At 38.4% G+C, this 16604-nt stretch overlaps 1 protein-coding gene across 5 annotated transcripts in view; it reads left to right on the top strand.

The window, feature by feature from the left end:
* The first annotated feature begins 3784 nt into the window (after positions 1-3784).
* The window catches only part of flt4 (fms related receptor tyrosine kinase 4), a 45245-nt gene continuing 32425 nt past the window's right edge, over positions 3785-16604 (top strand). For all 5 annotated transcript variants that reach the window (XM_057349340.1, XM_057349342.1, XM_057349344.1 and 2 more), the window contains exons 1-2: positions 3785-3964; positions 15681-15777. In XM_057349340.1, the coding sequence (XP_057205323.1) occupies positions 3907-3964; positions 15681-15777 (155 nt within the window). In that variant the 5' untranslated portion in view covers positions 3785-3906. The remainder of the gene's footprint in view (positions 3965-15680; positions 15778-16604) is intronic.

Genomic DNA, 16604 nt, shown 5'->3' on the forward strand with positions numbered 1-16604 from the left:
ACACCGCCCTGTAACATCCGCCTGTAATGACATTACTTATTTCGATTATATGCCGTATTCGCTCGTATGGTTAAAGTGTGAGTGTCTAATATGGGGGGGGGGGGGATGTGGGCGCACCTGGGGTGGCATCCCGGATGCAGACAACAGTAAGGATGGGACTGCCATTATCTGTTGGAGCAGGCAAGTGCATCAACATCCTCTTTCCTCCTGCCCCCTGCGAGGGGTCACACAAACAGAATGCCCTCAAACCAGTTTATTGTCATCTGGGGACCAGGGCTTTTTGGCTGCTGGAAATAGGAGCAGCCCTCCTCCACAGGGTCAGGTTGCCTTTAAACACCGTGGCGATTTAAACAGGCTGTTAACATTCCAGCCTTCTGGCTTTGTCCAAAGCGTTTAACACACGGTTGAAGCATCCAGTATCTTCATTTCTAAAGCTCGACTGCTGTGTCCTGTTTTTATCGACCTGTGCTCAAGATGCATATACTTGATATCCAGTGCATTCTTTCACATTCAATCACTACAAAGTCACTCCATTATTTATTGTCATGGGTTACTGAATGTTGAATTTTCAATACTGCACTAATGGTGTCTCATGGCCAGACTGTAGAACAGCAAGGCCATTTCTCTGACAAGGAAAGTGTTTCTCCCATTAGAATCGCTTACTTGAACTTGATGTTTTACTGTTAAATCTACTCGTTTTGCAAAACACAGCGGCCATTATTACTGAAATGTTAGTAAATATGCATTCCGTTTATTCAGTTGTACCTTGTTCTTGGCAGTGTTGTTTAGTTCCTGGTGATGAGTGACATGCTCTCATTTCCTTCTGATGAGCGGTAGAGCTGAGTAATGTGTTTCCTGACCCCAGGATGTGCAAGACGAAATCGTGGCACTTCAAGGTCTTGTCCTTGAGCTGGACTATAAAGAAACAGTGCTAGAGGAAACACATCGCTTTTCATGTGGACCACCTTGAAAAAGTTAATAATAATGATGATATTATGTTGATAACATTAACAATATAAAAACAAATTCGATATGTATTGCATATAATTTTACAAAAATATATATAGTTTTTAATTGGTTTACAAAAGCTCTGTTGATAGTTGAGACGTTTAGGGTCACTTACCAAAGTCTGAAATTGTCCTGGTTAATGTTTCATATTTATGTAATCATGACAACAAATGAATTTCTATTAATACAAAATAGAAATTGTATTACAAAAGGTTTTGAAATGCATGACTTGTACTAAATAATTAAGAAACCGCCGCTGCCAAAAAATGTCAGAATAGATGTGAACCCCTTAACTTTGCTTTAAAATGCATTTCAGGGTGAGACCTTAACAAGGACATTTCTACAAATTCCACAAAGGGTAACTACACTAAAGACGATCAATTGTTTTATTTATTTTGGATTGTTTTAGTTACAGTGTAATTGACAAAGTTACATTAGTGTTATTCCACAGTTTTCATGTGTTTACTATTATAAACATTAATAAAGAATGAGTAAGGGACCCTAAACATTTGAAGTTGGTTTTTATAGTGAGTGGTTTGCATGCTTTCAAATGAATGTTTCTACAGGACACTTTCATTCAAGGAGGATTTAATCAGCTTGTGACCCATCAGAGTACTAAATTTGTAACCCCTATTCCATGTAGTCTAGATCATATTTTCTTTTAGCTTGTGTAATTTTGTTCATGCTTTCCAGTGCTTTTATAAGAAATATCTGAACTCTTGGTTGCCGCTTGTCCAAGCAAATTAGCCATCCAGAACAAGCAGTTGTATAAACATAATTATTGGCATTTAGGTTCTGCAAATGAAACAAATACAACCCCAGCTGTCAGTCATGAAAACGCATTTGATTGTTGTTTTATGGGTGGCTGTGAAAAATCAGTTCATTAGTAAGTTGCGTAGTATTTGTACACTGTAAAACCTTGCTGTAGTTTTTGCAGCAGGTTTGCAAGTAACTTGCTGTAGATTTAATTACTACTTTTTTCCAATTAGTACTGTTTTAAATTACTTTAATCAAAATTAAAACACTTTGAATTTTGAGATTCAAAACGATCAAGAAGAGACTGGCATTAGCACAGCAACAATGCAAAAAATGAAATTCTTCCTAAGCATTTTACTCTTGTTTTCTGTAAAAATACAACTTCTTAAAATACGATACATTTACATAACAAGAAAAGTGACCCAGGATATTTAGTCTTGTTTTATGAAAGAAAAATATGTAAACTAGGTAAGTTTATGCTTAAAACAAAATTGTACATTAAATCTACAGTAAGTTACTGGCAAACCTGCTGCGAAATTACAGCAAAGTTTTAAAGTGTACATGCTCCAGGTAACACTATGATTTGAGAATCCCCCGCCCATCATAACATCATAAATGTTTCAAGAGCCAAATCAAACACAGAACATGCCTGGGATAACACACACACACATTCTGACTCTATTGCTGGAATTTTACTGCATGCTGTAGGTCTGATCGTTGAGCGTCCCTGGTTATGCTTTAGCACACGTCTGCTGTTTCATTTCATTACTGTTTCACATGGTCTCCTCTCTTTCAAAATGCTGTTATTTTTTAAAACATCATTTAAAGCAATTCAGTCCAACACTCCCCTGTGTGGTGTTTCAAATCTTTAAGGTGGGAGTAGTCTGATTACATTAGAATTTTTGGAATTTTCAGGTGGGATGTGAGCTTACAGTCTGTGCTCTGTTCGACACTGAGCATTTACCATTTATCACGCTTTGATAGATTTATAATTGGGTGTAATGGATACGAGGGCATATCCCAATAGAAAAAGCACAGACGAAGTTTCTTTATTATATCAATATCTTTAAGTGTAGACCTAATTGAATCCTCTTCTTCTTGGATATTTCTCCTCAGAAATGTCACAAACTGAGCTTAGAAATCAATTTCTCACAAAATGCACCCAAAAATCATAATCACGATTATTTTGGCCAATGAGATCCCGATTATTTAACACGATTACTCATTACCTTTTAAAACAACATAGAAACTTAAACTGGCCTTTTAAACTGTGTATTCAACTGAAAAATAAATGTAAAGAAATAGCACAGCTGAACAACTGTAGCCTAAGGGTTGCGCTTATAGGCTATATAAATATAAATAAATACGGTGGATTTATACCACAAGAAAGCAAAATGGAATGCGGCACAATAATTGTTTTACGTCGATTATTTTGTAGGCCAAAATTGACGACTACGATTAATTGTTTGACCTAATCTAGGTCCCTACACCGTCATACATATTTGAACAATTTCTCCGAGCAACTTGAGGAGAAACATCTGAGATACTGAAATGAAACACAACCGCGCAATCTCCTGAGCTATAAAAGAGCAATAATATTTGTTTGGGGGGGGGTTGAAGATTCAGTGTTTTGAGATCACAACAAACATCCTTCTGTAGATTCATCAGAAAGACCATTTATATTTAGACAGCCCCGAGGCGACATTTGGCATCGCAGAAAAGCCAAGGATGTCGTCTGTAGGAGCAGGAGTTATTAACAGAAAACATATGCCCGTTACAGTGGACACATGCTGTGTGTCAGTTTAAGGTTTCCAGCGCAGGGGGCTATATACATTTCACGCTATGTGACACTTCAGACTGCATTATCACGGAGGACACGGGCGTTTATGAACGAAAGGAGGCAGATGAGTGAGTCAGAGGAAAAGGAAATGATTGTAAATCCATTCAGAACTTCAGGATTGTCTTTTCAACAGGAAAACGAGCGTTTTATTCCCCTCGTCCTGTGGCACATCCTCTTTGGAGAGACTTGTCTGCGCTTCACCTGATTCTGCTCAAGTTCTTCTGCTCGTGTTATTAAATGACACCAGAAAACTAGGCAGTTTGTTAGAAGATCTAAAACCCCGGAGGACTGGAGACCTGGAAATGAAGAGAGATTTTACGCTTTTCTGTCGGATTTGGATTGGGATTCCCTTGTTCTCAGGTGAGAGCGCGTTTTCAAACTACAGTAGACACGCCGGTGAAAAGAACGCGGCGACGTCTAACGTTCACATTATAGAAGAACGTCACAGAAATAACAACGCGCTGTAAAGTGATAATCAACACAACTGTCATGACTGAAAGCGCGCGAAAACTTATTTTCTGTTACCGACAGAGCGCTGAAGATTCTGTTATTCAGTCGCTTTTCTGTTACACTGCGCACGTTGGGATTTTCTTCACTGCACTTTTTGAAAGTTTTCATAGTTTGTGGAGAAAGTTTTCGTCGAAAATTTCTGCCTGTGCTTCTTAATAAATATTTAGCTCAGTTTCTCCAGCAAAAAGCTTTTGGATGTATGTCTTAACGTTATTATTTTTTAATGTATTCACAATTTTTTTATAAAAGTTTGTCTGTTTGTATTGAATTGAGGTTATGCATAATTAATTTAATTAATTTGGTCTTTATGACTAACTTGAAATGCATTGCTGCATTTGATGGGCGAACATTATAATGAATGAGTTGTGATGTGTACCCTATTGTTTTCTTTTTACAAGTGGATATGTCACTAGAGGGAGCCTTGTCTTTATTCTTGCAATCGGGGTTAATTGATGTTATTAATGTGTTATTAGTGATTCAGAAATTTGAATAAATGCATTTATAAAGTTACACCGAGTGTCAAGAATGCGAGGAGAAAGAACCCAAGTGCAGGCAACGGCAGGTAAGGGGTTAACAGGGGTATTTTATTAAATAACTAAACAAACAAAAACACCCACGAGGGGGTAACGAGGACACGACTAATATAAATGAAAACACTGAAAAAAAAACACTTCCCTCGATGGGGCAAAACACTGACAGGACCAACAAAAACCAGGCAGGATAATAAACAGACGGGAAACAGGAACAATGTACAGGAACACGAAAACAGGCAGAATCTAAACTTACGAACACAACGAACAATGTGGTATCACAGGGCACAGGCATACAAGCACATACACAGTACAGAGAGCTTAAGACAATCCACTAGCACAGGACAAAGAAACAAGAGGGTATTTAAAGGGAAGACAAACGAGGGATAACGACACAGGGCAGGTGTGGGTAATCAAACACCAAGCAACAGGATAACAAGGAAACGAGAGGGGCGGGGCCAATGACGAGACACTGGAGAGAACGCATATTATTGTCAAAAGGACAATAATATGTTTCTCTCCACACATAACCAAAGACTTTGTCATGGCTCTGCTACAGGACCAAGAAAAACATGACTAAATGAAGCAGAGCCATGACACGTTATCTAGTTTAAATCTAAGGCAGATTTGTATGTAGCTATTTATCGAGTTGCATCTCATGAAGCATTGCAATAAGTTTAGTCAAAATTTTTTCTTAGTATAATATTCTTAATACTTGTTTAAGATGGAAAGATTTCTTTCTTTCTTTCTTTCTTTCTTTCTTTCTTTCTTTCTTTCTTTCTTTCTTTCTTTCTTTCTTTCTTTCTTTCTTTCTCTTCTCTCTCTCTCTCTCTCTCTCTCTCTCTCTCTCTCTCTCTCTCTCTCTCTCTCTCTCTCTCTCTCTCTCTCTCTCTCTCTCTCTCTCTCTCTCTCTCTCTCTCTCTCTCTCTCTCTCTCTCTCTCTCTCTCTCTCTCTCTCTCTCTCTCTCTCTCTCTCTCTCTCTCTCTCTCTCTTCTCTCTCTCTCTCTCTCTCTCTCTCTCTCTCTCTCTCTCTCTCTCTCTCTCTCTCTCTTCTCTTCTTCTTTCTTTCTTTCTTTCTTTCTTCCTTTCTTTCTCTCTCTCCCCCCCTCTCTCTCTCTCTCTTTGTTTCTTTCTTTCTCTCTCTCCCCCGCTCTCTCTCTCTCTCTCTTTGTTTCTTTCTTTCTCTCTTTCTCTCTCTCCCCCCTCTCTCTCTTTGTTTCTTTCTTTCTCTCTTTCTCTCTCTCCCCCCTCTCTCTCTCTATCTCTTTCTTTCTTTCTTTCTTTCTTTCTTTCTTTCTTTCTTTCTTCCTTTCTTTCTCTCTCTCCCCCCCTCTCTCTCTCTCTCTTTGTTTCTTTCTTTCTCTCTCTCCCCCGCTCTCTCTCTCTCTCTCTTTGTTTCTTTCTTTCTCTCTTTCTCTCTCTCCCCCCTCTCTCTTTCTTTCTTTCTTTCTTTCTTTCTTTCTTTCTTTCTTTCTTTCTTTCTTTCTTTCTTTCTAATGCAAATTCAGATATTTGTTTGAGTTTATTCTGCATGTCATTTCCTGGTGTTCTTCAGTATGGATATCCTGCACTGTGGTATTTCTTATGTACACAGTTTTATTCTAGCACCTTTGAAATCAGAACCTCGGTATGGGGTACAACATTCGCCAATCATAACAGTAAGAAAACCATATAAAACAACAAAAACACACTACTTATTTGCAAGAATTTCACTTTTTTTAGGGAATGCGCCTCGGAAGTGTTGCAGGTTTTCATTGCTGTGATTTCTGAACGTAGAGGAAGTGAAGAAGTTCAGTTAGGGCAGGTGTTGTTGAGTGAGATTCGAGGGTCAAACTCATTCCTTCAGTGTGTTGCCAGGTTGCACATCAAACAGCAGCACCTCATGAAGACTTTAGCAGAAGGATGGACCTTCTCAACGCTAGGAATCCGCAGCTATGAGAAAGCCACTTGTATATGTCTGCGTTAAAACATCATACAAATGAAAACCACATGGCAGCTCGGTGACCCTGAGTGTTTGCCTACTTTGTCATAACTAAAGCCGTGCCTGTGCTACAGTCCAAAACCTGTGGGTTATGTAGGCTGGCAGCCTTCCATGTGACTCTTTTTTTGTTTTGTCAATTTTTAAGCTAAAAAGTTGTTGTAGTGTAGTGGGGCTGTGTTTTAGAATGAATAACTCTTTATGTTAGCAACATGAATGATCAGGCAATTTGTTGTGGGTAGCCGTGCAATCAGTCTTCTAAGCAGGCCTGCAGTTTTCACCTGTTGAAGCTAAAAAAGATTTGAAATATCAGAGCGGTTGGCGTAGGCTCTTTTCATCTGGGTAATGCCATACAATATTGGCCGTAAAACCAATGTTGCAAATGACTGCAAATCTTGTTTGTTTGCTGTAAGCAGACAACACGACAGCTTAGAGAGTGAAAAGTGATTAGTGTCTACAGATCACATTGATTAAACCCCATTATAGTTTGGCAAAGCATATGTTTCATCATCAGCTCTGCAGAATGTTCCCAAAATGAAATATGACTGAAGCTTAATGTTGTAAAGGGTGTAATTGCAAATCCATATGAAAAAATGTCTAGCTCCCTTTGAAAAAAAGACGTACCGTCCTTACGTGCAGATCTCACTCATGGCAGTGTGTTTCAAATTACCATCCTGGTGATTAAAAACAGCTTAGGATGTACAGTGCTTATGTCTTGTATGTGCAAGTCTCAGTAAAGATCATTCTGTCTATTAGATGCTCCTGAGGCAAATCTTACCATTGCTGTTGCTCTTTGAGTTTCTTAGAGATTTGAACAAACCTCAAACCTCATGGACATCAAAGACATATAAAAAAACACCCTGGCAACCACTCAGAACACCTTAGCGACTGCCTAGAAACACCCCTAGCCACACCGCCTTCTAGAAAATATGTTGAACACATAGCAGTGGTTTATACTGGGAAAATTGTCAAACCATTTCCAATATAAATGTTTTTTATATAAATGTACAAACATTTTATATAATAGTCTTTATATAATGTTCTTAATAATAAGGATTTCAAAACTTTTAGCAATGATGACAATGCTTTTAAAAAACATCAGTTTTTGGTACATGGCTTGCTTAGCAGAAATCACTGAGACTTTCAGTCTGCAGGTTTGTGTTTAACGGGCTTGTCATCACTGTGTTTTTACTTTAAATGGAGACCCCTCATGAGGGACCTCAGAAGAGAAAAATGTGAAGCTTATTGGTTTAAGCACCCCGTAACTGGAATGATCTCCATGGCCTATGGCAATATTTCATGCTATACTGTGAGGCGTAACAAGTGTTAGGTTTCTCTGGTCAGTGATATGGCATGGCCTGTCGTCCGAGGTCAAGCTGGTTCATGGGAAACTGACTGTGTGTCTTTCAAATCCCAGTTTCAAATCCATGTCTCCTCCTTTTCACTTTTTTGTACAGATGCTACACTGCATCCTAACCACCGGGGACACCTTGTTTTTCGAACCGTAAGACAAACTTGCTGTTGAAGTATTGGTTGAACAAGCTGTCAGAGATGCTATACTGAAGGGTGATTCAGTGGTGGCAGAAAATGTGACGGCGCTGTGGAAAGAAGACAGTGTCCTGTTGGCAGGCTGCACAGGTACAGGAAAGACTTGTAGGGGACATGTAGGAAACCCACACAGATGTCACCCCCCGCCCCTCCTACAACATCCTGACCTCACCCCAAATCCCAGCCAGGAAATAGGAAGGCCACGAGTGGGCAGATATACATTCATGAAAGGACATGCAAGCGCATTTTTGGATCTCATCCTCTCCCGTCGGGTGACGGCGGAATCAAAGCGTGTCGCTGGCCTTGAGTCTGGAGAACAGAGGAACTGTATCCAGCTCTTTCGCTCTCACTCACATTTTAATGTGCATGCACATCCCCTCCCGAGGCTTGACAGACGTCCTCCGTGGGGAATCCAGCGATGCTGACTCCTCAGTCCAGGGAAGAGGTCTGTTCCGTGGCCTGACTGCCCTCCGGTTGTAGGCCGGACGCACGGCTATTTCAAGCCCCGTGGCCTACTGTCAGACGGGGTTGATGTGATCTGACCCTGTTAATGTCCGTTCTACCCGGAAAAAGAGCATTGATTTAGTGTATTTGATTCATGCAAAAAAAGTGAAAATGTGCTTCAAGTTGGCGTCTTATTACATTTGAAATGAAGATAATTAATTAAGGCAATATTTTTGTGGAATACAGATTGACTGTATTACTTCGAGATAGATGGATGGATGGAAAGGATGGGAAAATGAACATTTGGCTGTACACTCAATGCGATAGAAGAACCTTTTTTATCTAAATGGTTCCATAAAGAACCTTTAACAACTGAAGAACCTTTTTGTTTCACAAAAGGTTTTTTGTGGCGAAAAAAGGTTCTTCAGGTTATAAAAAAGTAAGATAGAGATGGTTCTTTGTGGAACTAAAAATGGTTCTTCTATGGCATCGCTGTGAGTGTATCCTACACTAAAGGAAATTGTGAAATGAAAAGTCGAGCAGGAAAACAGGAAATTTACTGGATGGGACCAAAGATACATTTGACTATCAAAGGCTCCGTGTTTCCGTTCACAGAGCAAAAGGGAAAGGTTTCTTACCACTTGACAACTTTTGAAGGCCTTATGTCACACTGTAATACGTCCCACAGCGACTAACAATTCAGCAGCTTTTCACATTTAAAAGGCAAGGTAATTCCTACAGATTTACAGAGAACCAGGAAAAAGCGTGGTTAAGATTTCCTGATTCCTTCACTCTTAAACTTTGCTGTAATTTCGCAGCAGGTTTGCCAGTAACTTACTGTAGATTTAATTTACAAGTTTGTTTTAAGCATAAACGTACCTAGTTTATATATTTTTCTTTCATAAAACAAGACTAAATATCTTGGGTCACCTTTCTTGTTATGTAAATGTATCGTAATTCAAGAAGTTTTAAATATTTTTACTTGAAAGCAAGACAAAAATGCTCAGGAAGAATGTCATTTTGCTGCATATGAGGAAAAACTCCAGTAATGTCATACTGTTTGTAGAGATTACTCCTCTGCAGTTTCAGAAGAGATAACAACTTCTCCAACAGTGCTTAGATTTCCCAGGATACCAAAACCGACAATCAAAATAAAGAGATTAAACTGTAGCTAAACCGAAACTTTTAGCAGAATATCTTCCGAAACCAAATATTGTATTCTGCAGAAATCTGCTATTTACAGTGATTTTATGACTATTCTTTTTAATTATTTGCTTTTATTCCTTTTTTATACAGTTTTGTAAAGTTGATATTAAATAAAACATGAGGTGAAACTGAGATCTCTGTTACTTCTCCTCAACTGTAAAAGCACAAACTCTGTGCTCACATTACAGAAGTAAGTGTCCTCTTGGTCTATATATTAGACACGATGTAGTTTACATTTGATAGGATCTGGCACAACTTTTACTGTAGTTTCTGTAATTATATTGACTGTTTTGGTTTGCTTTGTTTATAGTTAAGTTATACTTCATCCTAATTTATCATTTTTCGTCATAACCTTTTCTCTGTTATTTATTGTTGAATCAATTGCCCAAGAAAAGTCCCAGATCATTTCTCTGAAACTCAAATTTCTGGTTGAATGATCATTGAGTTGCTCAGGGAATATCATGTTCACTCCACCAGATCTGGTTCATAAGAACAGCAAAACTATCATCTTACAAGTTCCACGTTCCAAAAATCCACCTTAATTGACACAACCATTTTTATACTAGAATCCATATAAATATTTTGCCTCCTATGGTTCTTTCTACGTATCGTAATAGAAAACAGGACGGCAAAGAGGTTTTTGAATTACAAAGAAGCCGTACAGCACAGTACATGCCATCATTGGTTTCAGCCTATAAGCCCTTACCGGTTACGTATTACTGTAGTCATATATTACAGTGACAGCACTCCTCCCAGCCGCATACAGCATCTTTATGAAACAATGTATATTCATATGGAAATGATCTGTCATGCACAGCTTCACTGTATCATGCCAATTTAGCCCTGAATCTTTGGCTTACTTTGGATGATTTCAAAACGTTACCCTAATATCATCTAAGCCCGATGTAAGACTGTTGTCAAATACCTTCCACATACCTCAATGTAGTCCAACTGTGTCTACAGGCTGCGTTTTGGCACAAAAGACATTGAAACGAGTCAAACATCCTTCTAAATGTTTAGCCGTGTGCAGTGGAGAGTTGCGAGCCTGTGGAGCACAGTTCTGTGCGTTTTGATTGATGTTATTGGTTTTAGGCGGTATCATCTCATCTGGAGAGAATGAGATGATACGGGGCGGTTCACACTGTGATCCGCTTAATGTTTGTCATAAATCTTTATAAAGTCAGCATGCAGGCAACTCAATCGTTCGATTTCATAGTGAGCGATCCATGTGGAGATAGACCATCTCAATCCGCGAATAAGACAATTTGACATGTCTGGCAAAATGCCTGGGGTGGATTGTGCGCTTGTGCGTTTTAATCTGTCATTTTGTAAGCATCTCGTGTGCTTGGTAGAAATGTTTTACATGTAAATGTAAAATGTTACATGTACATTTATGCATATACAGTTTTACATTAAAATCACCTCGCAATGCGTGCGTGAAGACCGAGACTTTGCTTATTCAGCCATTTATTCACTTTAGTCATTAATGATATAATACTCTAAAAAAATGGTGCTATATAGCACTAAAAGTGGTTCTTTGCTCGTAATCATTGGGGAACCACTTTTAGTGCTATATAACACCATATCTTGGGGCTTCAGTGGTTCTTTGAGGTGACCGAGGTGCTATATAGCACCGTTTCTGTAGAAAGAATCTTTTAAGCCCCTGTATGGTTATTCAGCGATTCCGCTGAAGAACCTCTGATGAACCAAGATATGGTGTTATATAGCACTAAAAGTGGTTCCCCTATGATTACGAGCCAAGAACCACTCTTAGTGCTATATAGCACCATTTTTTTTAGAGTGTATATATAATCATATTTTTAAACTATGCCACAACTGTGCTCACAAAACTGGACTTAAGACTTAGTCTCAGTTTAGTAAACACTAATCCGATTGGCTGATTTTATCCAGCTGCCACGAGTAAGGGAATTGTATGCCTTCCCTGGTCGCCCTTTCCCTATTAGTTTAGTGACCACACGGACACTTGGCCATACCGCAGTTTATACCCCAGCATCATTTCACTTAAATGCCTGATGTCACTTTATGGACACCTTTTGGCAAACATTCTTTTTAAGATACTGTACTTAAAGTTTGGACATATTTGCTGTGCATGAATGAACTATTTTTTTAAGTACACAGTTTTTATTAAAATGCTTTTTTGTTATTGTTGCTAAAGACAATATCTTGTTGAATAGCTAAAGAAATAACATGCTCTATATTTTATTTTTTATATAAATATTTATTTTTTACTGTGCAGATGTTTTGGCCCAAAGCATTTATCAGTACAGTTCATCATATAATTGCACAGGCCACCCTGTAAAAGGCATACTGCTACACAATATGTACAAAAAGGGACAAACACATTGACCCAGAAATGTTATTTGACCCAACAAGGGGCTAAAACAACCCAGCATGGGCTACTTTATAACCCATAACAGTTTGGTTTACCAAGCCATGGGTTGAAAATAATCTAGCATTTTAATGATAAGCAAGCATAAAAGGCAAAGACACAGTAAGGCAAATCATTGAAATTACATGCCAAATTTGCATTGCTGATTGTTCAAAATTGTCTGTACTATCCCGGCAGTTAATATAAAATACAAAGTATATAAAAGTATTTATTTGTGCTGCCCATTCTTTATTTATTGGCAGTTCATTGTATACACTGGATGTTACGACTGAATATTACATTTACTATATCTAAATAAAGAAATTGCTTACATTGAAGAACAGACACAAGCCATGTTTGAAGACCACAGATAGTAGTGGAGTTAGTGCTTTTAACATGCCCAGTAAGCAACCACCTAGCAACCAATCTTGAACACCTTAGCAACCATATACCAGGCAACCACTGGCACCTGGCATTGGGTACTGCAGCTTCTGCACTCACAGAGAAAGTCAGAGAAAATATATTATTATGTCATTTTTTTATGAAATTTGTAACTGGTATTGTGAATTCATGTGTCACTACAGTATGTTGTGTTAAAGAATCAGAATCAGAAGGAGCTTTATTGCCAAGTATATTTACACACACAAGGAATTTGACTTGGCGACAGGAGCTTAGTGCAGAAGAGAGTGTACACATGATGCAAACATAGTGCAAATATACATTAAGATAAATAAAAACAATAATGCACTATATACAAAAAGTGAAAAAATAGAGACAAAAAACAACATATAATTTTTTTTAAGTGCACAGATGTGTTATTTACAGGTTTAACCTATTGTTTCTTACAATGTACAGTTTCCAGATGCTATGTGCAATGTGCAAGTGTGCAATGTGATGGACAGTGGGTAATAAGTGCTTTTAATTGGTCAGGCTGAGTATAGCCTGCAGGAAAAAACTGTTATTGTGTCTGGCTGTTCTGGTGGTCAGTGCTCTGTAGAGCCGGCCAGATGGCAACAGTTGGAAGAGGGAGTGAGCCGGGTGAGTGGGGTCCAAGATGATTTTCTTAGCCCTTTTTCTCTTTCTGGAGGTGTTAAGATCTTGGAGGTTCTCTCAGCAGGATTATTGGGTGAAGGGATACTTCACCCAAAAATGAAAATTCTGTCATCATTTACTCACCCCCAAGTTGTTCCACAACTGTATACATTTCTTTGTTCTGTTGAAGACGGAGAAAGATATTTGTGAGCAATTTTCAGTTCTGGAACATCATTCACTAATATGTATACCATAGTAGAAAAAAATGTTTTTTTTGTTCTGTTGAAAACAAGATGAGAGATTTTGATGCATTTAGGAAAACAAACAGTTCTGGGGCACCTTTGAGTACTCTTTATGGTGTCCCAGAACTGAAAATTGCTCACATTCTTCCAAATATCTTTCTATCTTTTCAGCAGAAAAAAGAAATGTATACAGATTTGGAACAACTTGAGTGAACGATGCCAGAATTTTCATTTTTGGGTGAAGTATCCCTTTAAGGATAGACGGTAAACATGATCATCATGATACATGCAGTAAACTGCCTGTTATCGCGACATTTCTCTATGTCTGTATATAGACACAGTATTCTGCAATTACTTTACATAAAATGTCTGATCTAATGAGACCACACCTTTAAAAGTTGTGGGATGAAATTTGTTTATGCTTTCTTGGAGAAATATTTAGAAGATAAGTCATGAATATGAGGGCATTGCATCAGACAAGCATTTACTGAAGTCAACTGTGTAAGACCGAAATACTGCAGTTTCAGTATTACAAAAAATGAAGTTATGAAGGTGTTAAAACATGTTTCATACAAATCCATTGACATAATAGATTTAAGAACGATTTGACTTAACTATATGTCCTTTGTATTAGACAGTTAAACGAAACTAATAAACACAATAATACATACAGTATTATTAATAAAGTGCTAGGGTATCACCCGATAGTTTCAGAAGTGCCTGGTCAACTGTGCTGGTTCCAGCAGCCTTGCTTCAATGGGAAATATCTTTATTAAGAGGAGTCAAGGGTCAAAGGTCTCAAGTCTTCTACAATTGAGATATGCGAAGAACGCAGTTGTTGTTTTTCTAATAAACCCACCATTCCTGAGGTCGTCACGGTGCGAGGTTTTGAGATGTGACTTGTACCAGCCATTGGTTGTGACTTGAATTTTAACATGCAAGAAAGGAGGAAGGAGACATATATATACCCTGAATCTACAGCTCAAGCAATCCTCAGATCTGCAGGTCTTAACCGAGGGTTTAGATCCACACATCTGCTGCTCATAAATCTATATTCATGTGAGATTGTCCTGGTACTTCACATTCATCCAACATACAGTTTGTTATTTTAATCCCGGTGGTATCAATAAATCCCTGAATCTTAAAATACTTGTGCAGAAAAGCCACCAGGATGTTGGTGTTGAACTGTAAACAGGTTATTGACTCCACATCAAATATTTATAAAATTCTATTGTGGTCTGTTCAGAGCGGATGTGTCTGAGACAGATGGGTTGTGCTCATGATGTGAACTGCTTCATAAATATTGTTTTTGATTGACGTGTTTAGGTGTTTAGGTGTATGGAGATGCAGGAAAATGTTTTTACTCTGCTAGTCTGAGAAGAAAGAGGAGATTCACATTTACTGTGTGTGGCTCAGGACACACACCATTAATCATAATGTAAGGTGAAATGTTTATAAAGTTGGTCATGTCTATTTCATTTAGGTAAAGTTTTTACTTGTTATTCATCAGTGAACGCTACTGTAATGGACATTTGATGTTTTGTTATTTAGAATCCTGTATCATATCCAGCTGAATGTTGCTTTGACAGGACACTCCTCATTTCCAAAGATCTGTCCTCCCTGTGTGGTTGTCATAGTAAAGTAAGACTTGTTAAAAGTGATTTGCAGTATATTTGCAGTGATTCTCGTGTATCTTCTTGTCATCGTCTGGTGTTAATACGCTCCAGGTGGATCTCGTAACTCCTTATGATCCGCGTCCTCTGACCACGTTCATACCATCAACATTCAGAGACCATTTAACATGTGCACACACAGTGACCTCATGACCCCTCTGTCCTGCTGTCAGCCAAACACAAACCAGATTAAGGACCTTTTAACGGGCTCAAGCTACTTCTAGTTGAAACGTAAAAAATCACGGGGCCCCGCACTAGACGCTAAATCACATCTGTTGATAGTCGTCTCCGCGATCCCATGGAACACCTGGCGATTTCAAGCCAATTCCTGGTTCTAAATCACAGCAAATATACATCTGAGGATCATGGGGGGAGTTAGACATCTCAACGGCTTTGCTTTCAGAGGGCAGAATATATTAAGGATACTGATGGATAAATACTGACAAAACGGACATCGTGAAAGCAATGTAAGTTGCTTTGGATAAAAGTGTGAAAAGGTGATGTTGATTTTCTCATTCTGTAGGTCTGGTGACTGGGTTTTCTATGAGTCCACCCGCCCTTGACGACACCAGAGACCAGATCGTGCTTGACGCAAACGACACCTTGACCATTACATGCAGGTACGAGCAAAGTATCTGTTGTTTTTCTCTTGAATGAGAACAGACCCGCGAGCTAGCAGAAGTACGGCTAGCTGGCATGAAATGCTATATTGGGCGGTCGAAATGTCCTGCAGCGTTTTGTACTGTAAAACTAAGTGGATTTTGTTCATTCATTTTTAATGCAGTTGTAATTATTTTGCCTGTCACTTTATGACCTCGTGTTAATTGAAAAATCACTGTATATGCAATATTTGTGCTTTCATTTTCCACATCGCTGGACCATTTAAAACAAAAAAGCGAACTACATAAAACCAGATGATTGAGAATGATGGTAAACTTACAAGATATGGTGGTATGATGTTCATTATACATTGATATAAATGTAAACCTAAAGGTTTGTCATGGATGTTCCATTACACAACAGTATTTGTTGAGTACAAGTACTGTATGAAATAAAGATGCAGAGACTTTCATTTTGAATGTAATAATTAGAAACGCATGTGGGTCTTTACAAAAACAAGAGACTGGATTTGGAAGTCAAGGGATTTAGAAATGAATGTGGGTTGAAGAAACAATCCAGCATATTTAGCTCTAATCCCCACATTTCTTTGGCAGGAATTCTCTGAATAAAACATACACCTTTGAGAGAAAATTGTGTTCTTGGGACCATCTCTCAGTGTGATCAATGGATTACACAAAGTCATGGCCGGTGTTCAAAAATCATTAAACATCTCGAGAAAGACATGAGTGTCATTGCTTTTGCATCTCAACACCTGTCTGTTCCAAGAAGCTCAAACAAAAGGGAGTCAAGGACATTATAGATGTGTGTTGAGCTATTCCAGTATAAC

This window comes from Triplophysa rosa, linkage group LG13 (genome assembly GCF_024868665.1).
Source record: "Triplophysa rosa linkage group LG13, Trosa_1v2, whole genome shotgun sequence".
In the NCBI taxonomy this organism is placed as follows: Eukaryota; Metazoa; Chordata; class Actinopteri; order Cypriniformes; family Nemacheilidae; genus Triplophysa; species Triplophysa rosa.